General features: G+C 34.1%; 1 protein-coding gene across 3 annotated transcripts in view; it reads left to right on the forward strand.

Annotated features, from left to right (window-relative positions):
* Positions 1 to 16,744, forward strand: part of LRP1B (LDL receptor related protein 1B) — a 1,884,038-nt gene that overhangs the window by 1,831,078 nt on the left and 36,216 nt on the right. For 2 of the 3 annotated variants that reach the window (XM_003921997.4, XM_074399736.1), the window contains 2 exons: positions 9,196 to 9,370; positions 13,437 to 13,541. In XM_003921997.4, the coding sequence (XP_003922046.1) occupies positions 9,196 to 9,370; positions 13,437 to 13,541 (280 nt within the window). Of the gene's footprint in view, positions 1 to 9,195; positions 9,371 to 13,436; positions 13,542 to 14,403; positions 14,518 to 16,744 lie in introns of all 3 variants that reach the window. The other variant, XM_074399735.1, reaches the window with a different exon arrangement.

Here is a 16,744-nt window from a genome sequence, read left to right on the forward strand (position 1 = left end):
TTAACGCTGTAGATATTAACAGAGTAGATGTTAGTAAATTGTATTAGGCTAAAATTAATTGAACCTTAATACATATTCAGTGTCTTGATAGAGAAATTAGGGCCTAAATGTGGCAAATGGATTGTTTATGACTGTGGAGGCATGGCCTGTATTTGCATGCTTCATTTCCATTCTTTTTTCAGACCATCATATGCTTATTTACTTATTTGGGTTTCAGTTAGCCTCATCTGATAAGCCATATTTAGCTGTCATCTGCAACTCAGCTTGTTCACAAGTCTCAAATGACTCTTTACCACTTTATAAATAGTTACTTGCTAAAATCTTTTATAGCTGGACTGCTTTAAAAATAAAGAACTATTCAACCCAAAACACTGTTTATAAACAAAAATTATGAATGCCTTATATCTTTGTCTGATTAAAAAACATTATTATGATAGTTCTGACTTGATTTTTGACTATTTTGAGAACTATTGATGCCATCATTTTTAATATGCATTTTACAATGGCAGTCTGTCAAAAATTTAAATGCTGGTACTTTAAAAATCCCACCCCATATGTCACTCACTCAAATCAAATTAAATTTGATTAAATCAAATCAAATTTTTGACAATTAACTTTCTGAGTTTTAGATTTTCCTTCTCCCTGGACACTTAGAGATCTCACTGATCAAGATAGATTTCATTCTTTAATTTTAAAAATTACTATATACAGAAATATTTGAAATATATTACTATTTTTATTAGTAAAATAGAAAGTGAGATTTCCCTACACATGCTTTCCTGATGAAAATTTATCATTTCTAATCAGAATTTTGCAGACATTTTTTCTTCAGTGAATATTTAATTGGCATACCTGGATTTAATGTTTGCCTACTTTATTAAACACAGCTCTGACTTTAGAAGGTATATTTAGGACTGTGCAATAAACTTTAATTATTAAAAATCTTAGGCTAATGTAAAACATTTGAGGGATGTAAAAAAGGATAAATCTTAATATTACTTAAATCTTTTTATTCTATTTCCTGATTTAATTCTTCAAAGACATAAAATTCTATACAAATCGTATACAAACATATATAAGTTTACTCAGTGTGTTTATGTGTTTTGCCTCCTAAACCATGATAGATGAAAAACTGACTCTTGTGTGCTGCTATGATTCTCTAGGTAATGAAAGACCACAATTACTATTATTAACATATTTAAGAATCGTAAAACTTTTTCAGAAAATCCAAATGTTCTTATCCTATATTCGATGGAATAAATGGTAATACTGTAGGCATGTCTTACTTTTTTCATTTCTTGGCTGTTACTTTGGTTTCTTATTTGTTTAAAGTGACCCAAAGTTGATCATGCCTGATAATGAATGGATCACCTTGATGGTTAAGTGTTTTATTTCAAGTGTGAGAATCCCATGCTTTGAACCAATTATCCATAGATAGACAAACATTGAACTTGGGTTGGACTAAGAGGCTGCAGAGAGTAACACCTGACATTTGAACCTTCAGCTCAGGTGTGGGAATGCCAGCTTGTGTCTCTGAGCTTTGAGATGACAGGGTATGTTACTATCATGCAGACATCTTATGGGTCTGCCGCATTTGCTGCAGGATTTTTAAATATTCCAACTGGTGTATAGGTCCTAAGATATCCACAGAGATGGGGCACTTTTGATTTAAAATACACAGAAAGGAAAGAGAACAGCAAAGATATTCAAGTTGCTTTGTAGATTTCTTTTTCTGAACATATTTATGAATTACTAAATATGAAAAATAAGAACTTATCATCTAGAGTTAGGCCTCTTGGGTTTGAAGTTATGCTCTCCCACTTCTTTGTGTCCAAGTTTTGGTAATTGCTTAACTTCTATGTGCATCAGTTTATTTAGCTATGAAAAGGGGATAACACAATATAATGCCTGTGACTACACCAAATCCATGTGCCTGGTATGTAAGAGACACTGAGAAATGAGTGTTTATTATCATCATAATTATTAATTACATAATTTTATTAAAAGAAGGATCTAGTTCTAGATAGAGGACACTATTGGGAATTCGTGGGTGAGGAAGGAACCATGACATAATTTTAGGCATGACTTAATAACTGCCTCAGTTCAAAGATGACCAAAGGGTATCTTGGAGAAATTAATCAGGTAACTCTGGTGAGGTCACATTGCTAGGCTGAGGAAGGACTGGACTTAGGCTTCAAGTACCTCATATTCTGGCCATTTTTTTTTCTTTTTCTTATTAACTTATCCCAGTATAAGTATTCATCAAAAGTTTATAAAATTATATTGTTGGTTGCCCTGGAAATTATGAATTCATACAGATATGGTTGCAACCATAAACCACTCTGCAGGGATAATATCAGCAGAATTCATAGGATCTACTGCCCCTGGGACACAATTAAATAACAGTAGAGGTGGAATATAAATGACACTGAAAATAGCACCTCAGTTATTGAATGCCTGGGGATATGCACTGTGAAATTTACCTAGTCTTTGTGATGGTAATTCCATCCCACTTTTAATTTACTGTTGGTTTGTGTGAGTGCAGTCTTAAATTATCAAATGCATACTTAAATGATGAATATTAAAACCATTTGACAAAATTTATTTTTAAAGGCCAGATTAAAATTCAGTGAAGTAGAACAATAAGTGTGCATTCATATAATTGCATTGTATGAATGTGTAATTCTCATATAATTAGTTTCCCCTATACAGCCTTTCTGAATTAACCATTAAAGGCCTCCAGTTTTCTCATTATCCTTATATGGTATTTTCATACCCTGCTTAGCTGATATTAGTTTATTTTTATTTTCTTCCTTTAAAATTTACACTTCACTAACTATTACAATGTGAATAGCCCAGTTGCAAATATAAGTAAATAGCTAAATAGTTTTGGCAATTACTTTTCTGTAGAAAAATCTTAGGGAAAGAAGTTAAATGTAGTTATAGATTGTATAGATATATGGCTTTCCATGAATATTTGTAAACCTGTGTATTTGCATATACTGCACGTATTTTTATGTGGAATCTTGCCGTGAAAAGATTAAAGAAAAATGTATTTACTTGTATTTCTGGTTGCATGAGAAGAAGCATAGAAAGAGAATGAAAAAGAGAGAGAGAGTGCAATAATGATCTTCCTTGAAAATTACTTTATTTCTGTTGCAGAAAATAGCCATTCACTTACTCTTCCGTTACTATCTACGTAATTACCATATGAATACTCTGTAATTATATATTCATCATTGTCCTTTAGATTACGTTATTGTGTTTGGTGCTACTAGGTAGTTTTTAGTGTAATTACCCTAACAGAGGTTATAACAATTTTTATATTGTGAATATAAAGGGTTGTGTAATTTCATGGTTAGCTCTACTTTCTTAGCACAGATTAATTACATTTTATTATTACTCCTTCTTAGCATATACAGAATATCTCATCTGTTATGCCACTCAGATCGTAAAATGCTCAGAACTTATGAGATGGAATGCTTGAGAGGAAGGAAGACATCACTTTGGTTAGTAATAAGTGTAGCTTTTTGCCACAGTGACCTTTTAGTTCAATTTTGGGTCCTTTTTTTCTCTTGCTTTAACCTTGTGATTGACTCGTCAATTCTCTCAGAGCTAGTGCCCTGTCATATATTTCTGGGCTCTTTCCTGAGTTCCCAGTATACAATAAGACACATGCATGTCCACAGCAAATAATCCATTATGAATCCATCATTTCCATTTTGTCTTTATAGCCGAACTACACATGTTGTTCATAAGATGATCAACTGTACAGGCCATAATTGACTGCTCCTATTGACCAATGTACCTAGACTCGTCTATCTTGTCTTCAACCACTCTTTTCTGTCTTCAATACCTTCCTTATCCCACAGCCCGCAACAAAAAAATTTTTTGTCATCTATATTTTTCTTGTAAACTGTCACTTTCTATCACTGTTTCCAACTTTATTTTAGTGCTACTAATTATTAAGCTAAATTTAAAATTTGAACAACAAAATAAGATGGTTGTTTGTGTGTGAAAGTGTAGTGTGAGTTGAGTGTTTGTGTATCTGTAATAGAAAGTAGAAGGCCATCCCTTTGCTGTACACCACCTCCTTTATTTTTGGAGAAATTATTAAGTTTTTCATTTACATTTGCGCCCTTCTCTGTATTCAGTAATATTTCACCTAGCAGGGGTGAAATATAAAAAATAACACAGAATGTTATAAAACTTCAACAAAGTTGAGTTCATACAAATAATTGGTCTTCTTAGTGAAAAATGAGTGATTAGTAAAATATCAATACATTTTTTAAGCAAATATGTATCTATCTTTTATAAAGACTACTTTCAAATGGTTTTAAAGCATTTTTGGTGCTTAAAGTAGTAACCTCTATGGGATAATTAATATTTTTAGTGCCATGGGACCAAAATAAAAGTGTTTATCTAGTAACTGTAAAGTTTCTCTTTTTTTTTCTCTTCAGAAGTTATAGGTCAGGAGTGTAACCTTTAGGATCAAAGTGAACAATTACATACTGAAGAAGCCTTCTCATATACTATTCTTCATACTTTGCTAAATTAGTAAGCCAGATTCTGCTGGGCTCAGAAGTACTAATGAAGTATTCATTTTTTTAGATAAATAGTTGAATGGATACTTGGAATTTAAATATGAGTGTGTAGTAATTATATGAGAGTATATTGAGAGGTGACAATGATGAAAATATGGCACATATTTATGTGCGTTTACAAAGATGCTTGTAATCCCAAGTGCATTATAGCTGTGAATGGAATGAGAGAGAAATTAAACTGGCATTTCTATGATTTATTCACATTGCAGTTATTACTTTGAGTCAATTACAGAAAACCTGGGCTTAGTTTGAATCACTCAATTTAGAAATAGACAACACCATCAGATGCTTCAAACTCTCTCCTGGATTTGCACATAGCTTGCAGCATGAAAACATTTGTAATAACAGAGGCCATTTGAAGAGATCATTTTGCTTTACAATTTACAAGTATCCAATGACTATGTTGTAGTGGAAATATCAGATGCTAAAGTTCCTTGTTAAGTCAGATCTGCTTTCTTTTGTGTTCAGGAGTCTTTGAGTTGGAAATGAATAAATAGGAAAGCCCTTAAGACAAGAGAGAGAGAGAGAGAGAGAGAGAGAGAGAGAGAGAGAGAGAGAGAGAGGAGGGAAAGAGGCAAGAGAAAGGGACAAAGACCGTACATAAAAAGTCAAAGAAAAGGCCCTAGAATCTTATCCAGGGTGCAGAAAACAGTCCAGCCAAACATCTAACTCAGCAGCTTCCACATGCTTCAAATATTAAGCCGAATAACTGGAGATAGAAGATTTTCATAGAAAGGCACTGGAATGCAGCTCTGCCAGGGCTGGCATGTAGTGAGCAACTCTTTGCCCCTGAATTTCAACTCAGCAGGGACTGTTAAGAATGTGAACTGGGAGAAATGAAATGTCTTCCCATGTGAATATCTGTAGAGAAAGAGCTCAGAGCATAAAATGATTTCTGCCATTTTTAGAGGAGGAAAAATGGCATGGCTTAAAAACATGCAATTTAGAATTATTTATTAAAGTGTAAATTCTAATATTTGCTTATTTCACAATTTTACCATAAGCAAATGTTTCTTTTAGAGCCTGAGATTTCATTTTTATGCCATGAGGGCAATCAACTACATTGAATAATGTGCATCTGACATGCTATGAAAAGAATATTGGAAGCATTAAAGAGTGGAGAGTTTTCTGTAAAGTGTAAAAAGTGGACTATGAATTCCTATTAAAAGTTGTTCCTATAAAAACTATTTCACCTAGTTAGCTAAATAAATGAGAATTTCTAAAACATTCGAAGGTAGTTTATTTGACTTTCATTTAAAAATAAAAGCATTCTCTATTGAAGTGTAATATACACAGAAAAGTTTAAAATCACAACAGTTCAGTTAAATATTACATGATGTAGACATCAGTTTGAACCAGTATTCAAGTCAAGAAAAACATTATCAGCACTGCAGAAGATCCCTCATTTTCTTCATCACTGTCCTTTCTCCTCTCTCTAAAGGTAAATCCTTCATGACTTCTAAAACCATGGATTAAATGTAACTTTTGAATCTTATATATATAAAAACATATACACATTTTTGTGTCAATTTTTCTCAATATTATTTTTGTGAGATTCATCCATATTTTTGCTTATAGCTGCATTTGTATGTGTGTGTATTTGCATATGAACATTTTATTTTATAAATAAACTGTAGATTATCCATTCTCATGATAGACATTTGGAATTTTTTCAATTTGGGTTATTTTTAAAAATATTGCTGTGCATATTAGGTATATGTTTCTTGGTATATATTTGTATGCTTTTCTTTTGGATATATCTTAACAGTGGAAGTTCTAGGTCATAAGGTGGGGTATGCTGAAGTTTTGTAGATACTGACAACTGTTTGCCCAATTGGTTGAACCAATATTCTTTCCCACCGGTAGTGGATGAGAGTTTCCACTATTATTCTATTGTCTGGTGGGTGTGTAATGGTATTTCATTGAAGTGTTAATTTGTATCTCCTTGATTACCAGTGAGTTATGTACAGGCACACATCTTTTATTATATTTAATAAATTTAATATTTATTAAATATTTAATTATGTTTAATACATTTTTTTAAACAGAGTTGTACCCTTGTTGCCCAGGTTGGAGTGCAATGGTACTATCGCAGCTCACTGCAACCTCTGCCTCCCAGGTTCAAACAATTCTCCTGCCCCAGCCTCCTGAATAGCTGGGATTACAGGTGCCTGCCACTACACTCGGCTAAGTTTTTGTATTTTTAATTGAGATGGGGTTTCACCATGTTTGCCCGTCTGGTTTTGAACTCCTGACCTCAGGTGATCCAACTGCCTCAGCCTCCCAAAGTGCTGGAATTACAGATGTGAGCCACCATGTCCCGACCATCTTTTTAATCTTAGAGAGTGTGGAGAGGGAAGGTTTGATTTATGCAAAAAAAAATTACTCATAATTAGAATACTGCAGATAAGTTTTTAACTTTGACCTTTCGTACTTTAGATTAAATGCAAATTATTCTTTGTTGGAGTATGATCATGGGCATTCATCAACCATCAGAATATAAACCCATTCTTTTCTAGTTATTTGGGTCTTTTCAGGGTTATAGTTATAAAAACAAAGTGCTTTAAAATTTAATGTGATAAATTACATTTTAATTAGTTTTCAATGTTAGTTAAAAATTAAGCTATTTTGGTCAAATCAAATCTATTTACAGTATTAGACAATGTAGTCCTTTCTCAACTACTAAAATTTTCTTCAGATCATCATTTCTTACATTTCCCAGTTCCCATGGAAGTTACCTGGACCCCATTTCAGACCTATGAATTATAATCTAAGGGTGGATGGCAGGGAAAGCCACTGGAATTTGCACTTGCAAATAAGTTCCCTGTGTGATTCTATAATTATATCCACCATGGCAACCTTTGAATAATTACATAAAAGGAAAATGTTGCAAAGAAACATCAGCGGACTTCTATGTCTCATCAGACAGCTAAACAACCCCAGTGGATGAAATTTTAAAGCAGTTGGGAGCAATATAAAAACAGCTTTTTTGTGTGTGAATTAGAGATATCTGGCAACCTGCCTAAGGAAGGTTATTCTTCAGAGGTTTCTGCATTGAATGGGAGGCTGTACTGGATGATCACACAGACTGCTGTTGATATACACTTCCTAAATTTAAAAAAAAAAAAAAAAAAACAGCATTCGTGTTGTGTACATATACCCTCCAAGCCTAGAATGACTATAGAAACCATAATGTGTCGCTACTAACAACTATGTTAAATTTCAGATCTCCAACTCCCTACCTTTTGAAAGTGCTACATTTCTTAAACATAGCGAAACTCATATTAATAGGCTTAAACATTGAATCTCAGTGAAGGCACTTGGCATAATACAAGAGCAAACATAGGAATCTTTGAAATAAATTTCCATAAATGTGAGGCAAGTCTGTCAATAAATTTAATTTCTGTCTGATTTAATAAAGGACTAGATAAACATAAACACGAGAGTTATAAATTATGTTTTAATTTTTCTTACCCACTGTAATTGTCATATAGCAAGTTAAAGTTTATACATTGTCATTTTTATCTCAGCTAATCTCATTTAACATTGCTTCACAATTAAATAGCTAAAAGGAAATTGCATCTTCTAAACACAAAGTCTGGGATCAATTTAATCAGTTCTTTTGCTTAGAATTATTTATAATATAAATTTCAATATTTTAAGTCTGATAAATTATAATATATTTGTATATAAAAACAGACATGTTTGCTTTTCAAAATATAGAAGCAGAATATCTAATTGTAAGGTTAGAGTGGTTGTTATATTGTTAAATGTCTTTGTTTCATTATGCATGTTCAAAATGTATAGATATATTTGGGTGAAGTGTTTCCTTTGTAGTTGAGAAAATTGTCTGTGATGCTCAATGAGAAATGGCCTTCAAAACAATAGGTTCAGATTACAGGGAGTTTTCTGACTGATGGGAAGATTAGTCTCTTACCTTAGAAAAGGATAATAGCATAGATTCCTGTTATTATTCCCCATGATTGATGGATCAGTTAGTTTCTCCCAGTTTGCTTTCCTCTTGGAGGAAATAAGAGGCATAACTCGTTGTTTGCACACCTGCTCAGGCATGCAGAAAATACCTGGGTTTATTTTGCTACATGTACAGGGAGGCTTCTTTGTACAACACTAAAGTCTTGTGCAAGGGTAGGAGTTCTCTGCTTACCACACCTTACACTGTTCTCTGTGTGAAAAGAAGCGTGAAGGAGGAATAATAAATGACATCCGAAGAAATGTTAAGCATTTCTGTTCATTTCCAAGTAAACTTACGTTGTTCATTAGAAAGCTAAGGGAACTTGTTAACTTAAGCTTTAATATTCAGAACTCAAAGAGTTTGTCAGCTAGTATAATATCAATATAAGCTCTCTCCTCTTAGCCAGAGGAAAATGATGCCTGACTCAGGCAAAGAGGAGAATCAATAGCATTATTAAAGAATTCTACTTTATGTGTAATTATAAGCTGCTTTTGCAAATTAATCTACCTATTGATTGACCATTTTTAAGTAAAAAATGAAATAGTCACCTTTATTATGACTAAAGAAAAATGTTCTATAATATAACTTTACTTTTCTGTTGTGCTTTTTTTTCCCTAGATGTGTGTCACCACTACTGTGTGAATTCTGAGTCATGTACCATTGGGGATGATGGAAGTGTTGAATGTGTCTGTCCAACACGCTACGAAGGACCAAAGTGTGAGATTGACAAGTGTGTAAGGTGCCATGGGGGGCACTGCATTGTAAATGAAGACAGTGAAGATATATTTTGCAAGTAAGTGGACATCCAGCTTAATTTATAAAAGCATTTGGACCCCAGTGGACATTGCAGTTCAATAATAAACTGTAAAAACTACATAGATTGCTTTTATTCTAAAATTCTGTATTGTGTTCATTGCATTTTTTATGGCTAGAGAGTCTAGTTCATTTAAATTTAACCCAAACTTATTCAACATCTACTGTGAATATCTGGGAATTACAAAAATCCACCATGTAATAAGATGATCATATCGTTCCCTATACCAAATATTCCTGAGTAAGCAAGAAATGTTGACATTCAGCATCCTTTCAAAAACTACATGTAATATTAATTCAATTAGATTAGCTCAGGCTTTTAATTGTCTCATCATTACTATTGACAATAAGTAGGTTTGCTTTTCTGTTGCGAATTGATCTGTTGAACGAGGAGCAAAAGACCTGTCTAATGAAAATAAACATTCATGCTTTTTTCTTAATCTGACTTTGAATATTATGATCCAAAGCAAATGGAAGGAATAATGTGTTCTGGGAAGTCACTAAAACAAAAATTTTTGAGTTTGACTTTCACTGCACTGCCTTTCACCCTTTGGCTTTAAGATTAAGTGAATGCAAAACAGAACATCGCAGCTAAAGGTGCCATTCAGATGCTATCGTGAAACAAGTTTATACCACTGAGGTTAGAGATCAGTCCTCACTCCAGACCACTTTTAACAGCCTTTTAAAGGAAGGACTTATAATGGACTGGACTCTATCTCTTGCCTTGCTTGGGCATATAATAAATAAGAATATAAGATAGGAAAGCATGCCATAAAGTGTCCATGTCACAGCTTCCACTGAGAGCTCACCAAGGGTGCCGGATGAGTTATGTTCCTCTGCCAAACAAAGCCCAATAAAATTTTATTACAAACAGCATCAACATTTTTTTCTTTTTTATTTACTCTCATTTTAGAATTTACTGTAAATATGATTTGTGTTATCATTATGAATGACATTTATGCAAACCTGCAAAACTGGGTTATTTGAAAGTGAGTAATTTTTTAGTAAAGTAATTGAAAATATGGCCGATATATAAATACGTGCCTTTGATAAGTACATAAAAGTGAAACATGCTTTCATATAAACTATCCAAATCATGTTGGCTCATAAAGCTCATTTGTTCTTCATGATGAAACTGTAGCATGGCAGAACTTTATTTCAATTAGTGAGTGTACATTGTTCTCTATGTCCTGTGTGCCATATCAGGCTAAGCTGCCGAATCTTCTTTACAATTCCATTCCACTTATCCCAGGGATCATGAGCTATCATCTGAGAAATGCATGAGCTAGTTTCCTACCCATTTTACCTTGGAAAAGCTCATGTGGGGACGCAGGCCCTTTTCCCCTTATGTAAGGAAGAAGGGAAATCTCAGAGCCCCTCAGTATTACTTGCTATGCAGTCAAAAGTGCCTTCTCCAAAACAGAAACACCAGATCTTCACAACCTGAGCAGCTATTGAGGTGCAAGATAATAGTTCATGTTTTTTTAAATGGTCTTTTTGGAACTGTATATGTCAGAATGGATAAATGACAATTGCTAACAATGAGGAGATAGTGGAACTTTTAAAATAGATATATAATAATACTTGATTCATTAAATAGGCTATATAACACTTGAACATGACAATACTAATATAATTCCTTGGATTTTCAGAAACATGTTAGATGATTAAAGTTAATTTTTATTTCTATGATACTTTTCACATTAGCATAACATGAAGTTACAGTGATGCTGGAATTTCTGTTTCGTAGGTAAAGAACAGATAGTAAAACAAAATTCCAAGGAAGTTAATTATTTTTACTTAATTAGGAAAATTCAAGCCATCAAGTATATTTGTGAATCCAAATAGGCAGTTGTGTTTCTAATGCACAGCCTATGAACTGTTAACTAGAATCAGTTCTCTATCAAGTATAGTGAGTATAATCTTTAAAACAGAGCAAATTGCATATTTTTCTCTCTTCTGAAAATCAAAGTGAATATTGTTGAAGAAAGACTTGATCATAATCTTGAATAACCTAAATTATGTCCTTTTGATGACCATTGTCATGGGAATTTTTTGTTTGGACTGAATAGCTATTAATTAACTTTTGGAAAGCGCTCCATCACATATACTGTGTGTGTGTGTGTGTGTGTGTGTGTGTGTGTGTGTGTGTGTGTGTGGTGTGTGCTGAATCCCTCTAAAAAAAGAAAATTATTATGAAAACATACATTAAAATATGAGCTGCACTCTGATTTGTTGTAATAATTTGAACAATTTGCACTTCACATTTGAAATGTCTACAAGTTTCTATCTTCAACTTAACATTTAAACAACTTTAGAAGAAAAAAGAGGCAACATCTTTTGTAGCCTTTGGAAGCAGAAGTTTAAAAGCAATCAATTAGTTCTTTTGTCCCTTTTAGATGATATTTGTTATAGAGTTATCTTTTTCGTAGAAAATATTTTAATGTATAATGAGCTAATTTCCCCTTTTGAAGCCGTTCTTTGATAAAACAAGAAACTAACTTTTTGCTCTTAGGATGTTCAGAGAGGCTGGGCATGGAGTACAAGTAAAGGTCCCTCAGATACACTTAGTCTATCAGACACCAATACAACTGATTGCTCATTAATTCACTGCATCCGTATTAGGGTACCTCTATAGGTTGTTCAGGATGGGATACTTTACAAAACTTGAGACCACTCTCCCCTTCTGCATGTGTTGTTCTGTTCACCTGTATTTTATTTCATATCTTGTACATAGTTACACTGCTCACTGCTCCTGTTCATCTTGAAAAGAAATGTGAGTTCACAATCTAAGCTTTTCAGAAATATCTTCAAATTAAATGCCAATGAATGTTAAAAGCAGTTGAGTGCATTTGCAGCAACTACACAACCCATGTGAGGTCAAAAAACACACACCTACACACAAAAAAATGAACTACGTGTCAACCAATTATTTTTAGATATCTCACCATCATTAAGAATCACTCTATGACACGTGTACTGCAATAAATATCCATCATGGAGAGGATCAAAGTGATAAATCGATATTGCAGCCTGATTTTTTGGTCAAGATTACGTCCAGATGCACTGTGATACCATTGATTGTTTCATAGCAGCTAATACTGACATGACCACATGATCAGAATTGCCAGCATGATCTGTTGTTAATTCTAAGTTGAAATGTTGATGCACATTTCTCCATTCACTCAACAGTTTTTGCCGTCCAATCTAATTGTCTGAGTATTTGTTCATTTAAAAATGTAACATGGCAAGTAAAAAAGGCTGTATTTTTCCATGCATTGTTATGTTTATTTTTACAGTATAGCAGTAGCTATTTATTCTTATCCCTAACATGTGATGTGATTTTAAGTTAGAATCATTTTGGTAAGTTTTTCAAGAAAGCCTGTCTCATTATTTTGTTGCCACATTGCTCCTGTAAACTACCTGTTTTGTTTTTTTTTAAATGAAGTACTCCGTGTTGTTTTTTCTGTTAGAATAAAAGTAGTTTGACATTAGTTTGAATACATAATCAAAGAGAAACAGTGGCGTAAAAGTGCCTATAGGATAATCCTCCACTTTTTTATGAAATGTAGGGTCTAAAAGTCCTAACATTTCTTTTGGAACAGATTTTCCACATTAGAAGAAAAGCTAAAGCATGTTTTTCCAGAGTACTTAATCACGTGGTTTATCATTCAAAAAAAAGTCACCAAACCCTACTTATATGAAAAAAGGAACAAGATATTGATGCTAATGTCTCCTGGAAGAGTAAATGATAGACATTAGAGTATTTTTTTCACACATATATCTAGCTATATTAAATGTTTATATTAAGTGAACTGGTTGAAAATTTGAAAATTACCAGAAGAAAAATTTTATGGCATCATTCTGACAAAAATTAAATAAAAACTGCCTCTAGTGAGTCAGTCTTCCTGAAATCTTCCTTTTAACCAGCCACTCCATCTCTCCTACATGAAGAATATTCTCATCCACACAGAGTTTATGTCAGCTTTCAGCAATAATGTTGTCAATAACAATGGGATTGTTTTTTTTTTTCTTTGTTGTTGCAGCTGCACTAATGGAAAGATTGCCTCTAGCTGTCAGTTATGTGATGGCTACTGTTACAATGGTGGCACGTGCCAGCTGGACCCCGAGACAAATGTACCTGTGTGTCTGTGAGTATTTAGTCAAGTCATGGGCATTTTATAATAAGCCTTTGTGCGTACATGAAATCCCTGTTCTATTACTCTCTTCTCCTGGGTTATTTTAAATGAGTGTTTCATGGACATCTCTGATCAAGCAATGTCCCTCCTCAGCTCATGTGCTGCAGAATCTCCTCTTTCATCAAATTGCTACTGATTTCATGAGGAAGAGCTCACTCTGTTTTTAGCATCGTACCATTTAAAACATTCATAGACCTTTGAACTCGGAAATGCCAGGGAAAATTTTTCTAATTTTATTGACCTTATTCTGATATGTGAAGCCCAGAGATAATCATCTTTTATGAATCCTTTGGTACTTATGGCCATTTTTTTTTCAAAAGAACTTGTAATATTCTTTCAAATGTATAATGCTATTTGATGTTTGTATTGAAACTTAGACTGTTTTATTATGTAAACCTGTTAAGCCCCTGGCTCCTTTGGAAGAACTCATATCTGGGTTTCTCAACACCTAGGAAAAGTATTGGGTATTCATAGTGCTCCTGAGAAAATCTGGAATTTAATATTCCCCCCCCCCCCTCCGCCATGATCTGATTGTCCAGAGTGGACAATTTGAAATAAAATCATTCAGCTTACATGGTCACTGTTGTGAGTTTTATCACTGACCGGAAGGATGATGCCCACATGAAATGCACATCTGCACCCCGTTCCCCACCTTGTCATAGTAGCATGTGATGAGTATGTTTGAGCGAGAAGTGAGCATATCTGGGAACCTCTTCATTCAAATGTTACTATGTCTGTATGAAATGAATTTAAAACATATTTGGCAAAAAAAGTCAGACACTTTATTTAGCTGTATTTTACTGAAATTCTGCAGATGCTCTGTGGGGTTTAAAAGTCAGCGCTGTGACCAGAAAGAGAACCCTTGTGATCACTACTGTCAGAATGAGGGGATTTGCACTTTAACTGCGTTTAATGAGCCGAGATGCAAGTAGGTTTAACCTTCCACTTACCGCTGCGCTTTGTGTGACATCATTTCAGGCCACAGTTCATTGGTTTAAATCATGAACATTCATGCATTTCACAGAGTATACTTAATCTTGGGGCTCATCTGTGTCATACACACTTAACCTTTGCTTCACTCACCAACAAGTGTGTGCACCACTAGACTGCTAGCCTCTCTAGAAATATAACAGAGAAAATTATAAGTTTATGGAACTGTCTAATAAGCATGCATTGCTAGAAAACAGTAGCTTTTAATTAGAGAGGTACAGAAGCGGGTGTTTTAAGATTCTATACCTGTATACTATATTTGGAATGATAATTTTTATTTAGTAACTGACTTTGTATTTCAAGCACAGATGAAGTGCTATAGTATTTTGTTTCCCAAAATTTTACTGAGAACTGCCCTACCTTCATCAGTATGACCTCTTGAAAGATGAAAGGTCTTAACAGTAAGACCCTTTTTACAGTCTGAAAATTTTCCAGAAACTATTTCTTAATAGTTTAAGTCATTCTTTCTTGATTCAGTTTGTGGCGTTTTGAACATATATGCAAATTAAACTCATATCGCCTCTGAGAAATTTCCAGGACCACCTTTGGGGTAACTGTTAACATTCATACAATGAAAGCTATTTTTGTATTGTGCATTTGAGCTTTAGAGATGCATCACATCTGGCATATACTCCTTAATAACCAGTGTCATAATGAGTAGCCTTGATTGGAATCTGGTAACTTCTGGGAATCTCAGAGTACCTAGTAGTAGTTTTAAAGAGAAATTGTATTAAAATTCACACTTTTTTTTTTTTTTTTTTTTTTTTTTTTTTTTTTTTTTTTTTTTTTTTTTTTACCAAATGCTACTGTTTTATTAATAATGAGTTGCTGAGACTTGAGGTAGAGGCTTGAGCTGAAGGAGTTTGGCTGTGAAGGTGATACTTGTTGGCATGTAAGACTTGCAGATCACCTGTAGGGACTCTGCTTCAAAAGGTTTGACCACATTGCAAGTGAAAAGTGATGAGGGCTTGAACTATGGCATTGCAACCAGAGGGAAGAAAAGAAACAATAGATTCATTAAGATTTCAGAGTTGGTACATCTAAGGTTCTCCCTGGCCAAAAATGGATTCAGGTACTTATTTTATTTCTATTTTAGAACACCAGTAATGCTTCTTCTGAATTTCAGACTTCATTTATCCTGCCTCTGTCTCACTAATTCTGGGCAAAATACATACACTCAGGCCCACTTTTCCAACCCACAAATAGGTCTCAGGATAACTCCCTGTCCAGAGAATGCACCTGTATTACCAGAATAAAAATCTCTCATGGGTGTAGCAGCCCACATTGATTTTTTTCCACCTTTTGCTCTTACCAAATATCATCAAAAATTCAGGCGTCCCCAAACTACGGCTTGCAGGCCACATGCGGCCCCCTGAGGCCATTTATCCAGCCCCCTGCCGCACTTCAGGAAGGGGCACCTCTTTCATTGGTGGTCAGTGAGAGGAGCACAGTATGTGGCAGCCCTCCAACGGTCTGAGGGACAGTGAACTGGCCCCCTGTGTAAAAAGTTTGGGGACACCTGATCAAAATCATACGATTTTAAACTGATAATTGGTCTATCTAATGAACACAGCCAGGAAAAAAAACAAAAAACAAAAAAACAAAAAAACAAAACAAAAAAAAAAAACATGTTAATTGCAGGAGTTTAGAGCAAACCTCTTCTACTTTTGTGTGCTCGTGCCTCTATCTCTATTTGCATTTGGCTCTTTGGAAATGTGTGTACATTAGTATGCTATGCCTTAAAATCGATTCTGATAGTGGGCATAATGTGCATACAATCAGCCTCCACATCCCTATGCTCTACATTCAAGGGTTCAACCAAGTTCAAATCAGAAGTATTTGGAAGTGAGCCTGTACAGATCAGCACAGACACAATTTTTCAGTAGACTTTTCCCAAGTCACTATTCTCTAAACAATACAGTAAAACAATTATTTACATAGCATTTACATTGTATTAGGTATTTTAAATAATCTAGAGATGATTTTAAAATATAGGGGAGGGTGTGCATAGCTTATAGACAAACATGGTGCCATTTTTAAAAATCTGGGACTTAAGCATCTGAGGATTTTGGTATTCGAGGAAGGTCTTGGAACCAGTTTCCCACAGATACTAAGGGTGACTATATTGCATTCCTCACACTTAAGCCATATAAGAAGCAAGGAAG

The sequence above is a fragment of the Saimiri boliviensis genome, chromosome 5 (genome assembly GCF_048565385.1).
Source record: "Saimiri boliviensis isolate mSaiBol1 chromosome 5, mSaiBol1.pri, whole genome shotgun sequence".
NCBI lineage: Eukaryota > Metazoa > Chordata > Mammalia > Primates > Cebidae > Saimiri > Saimiri boliviensis.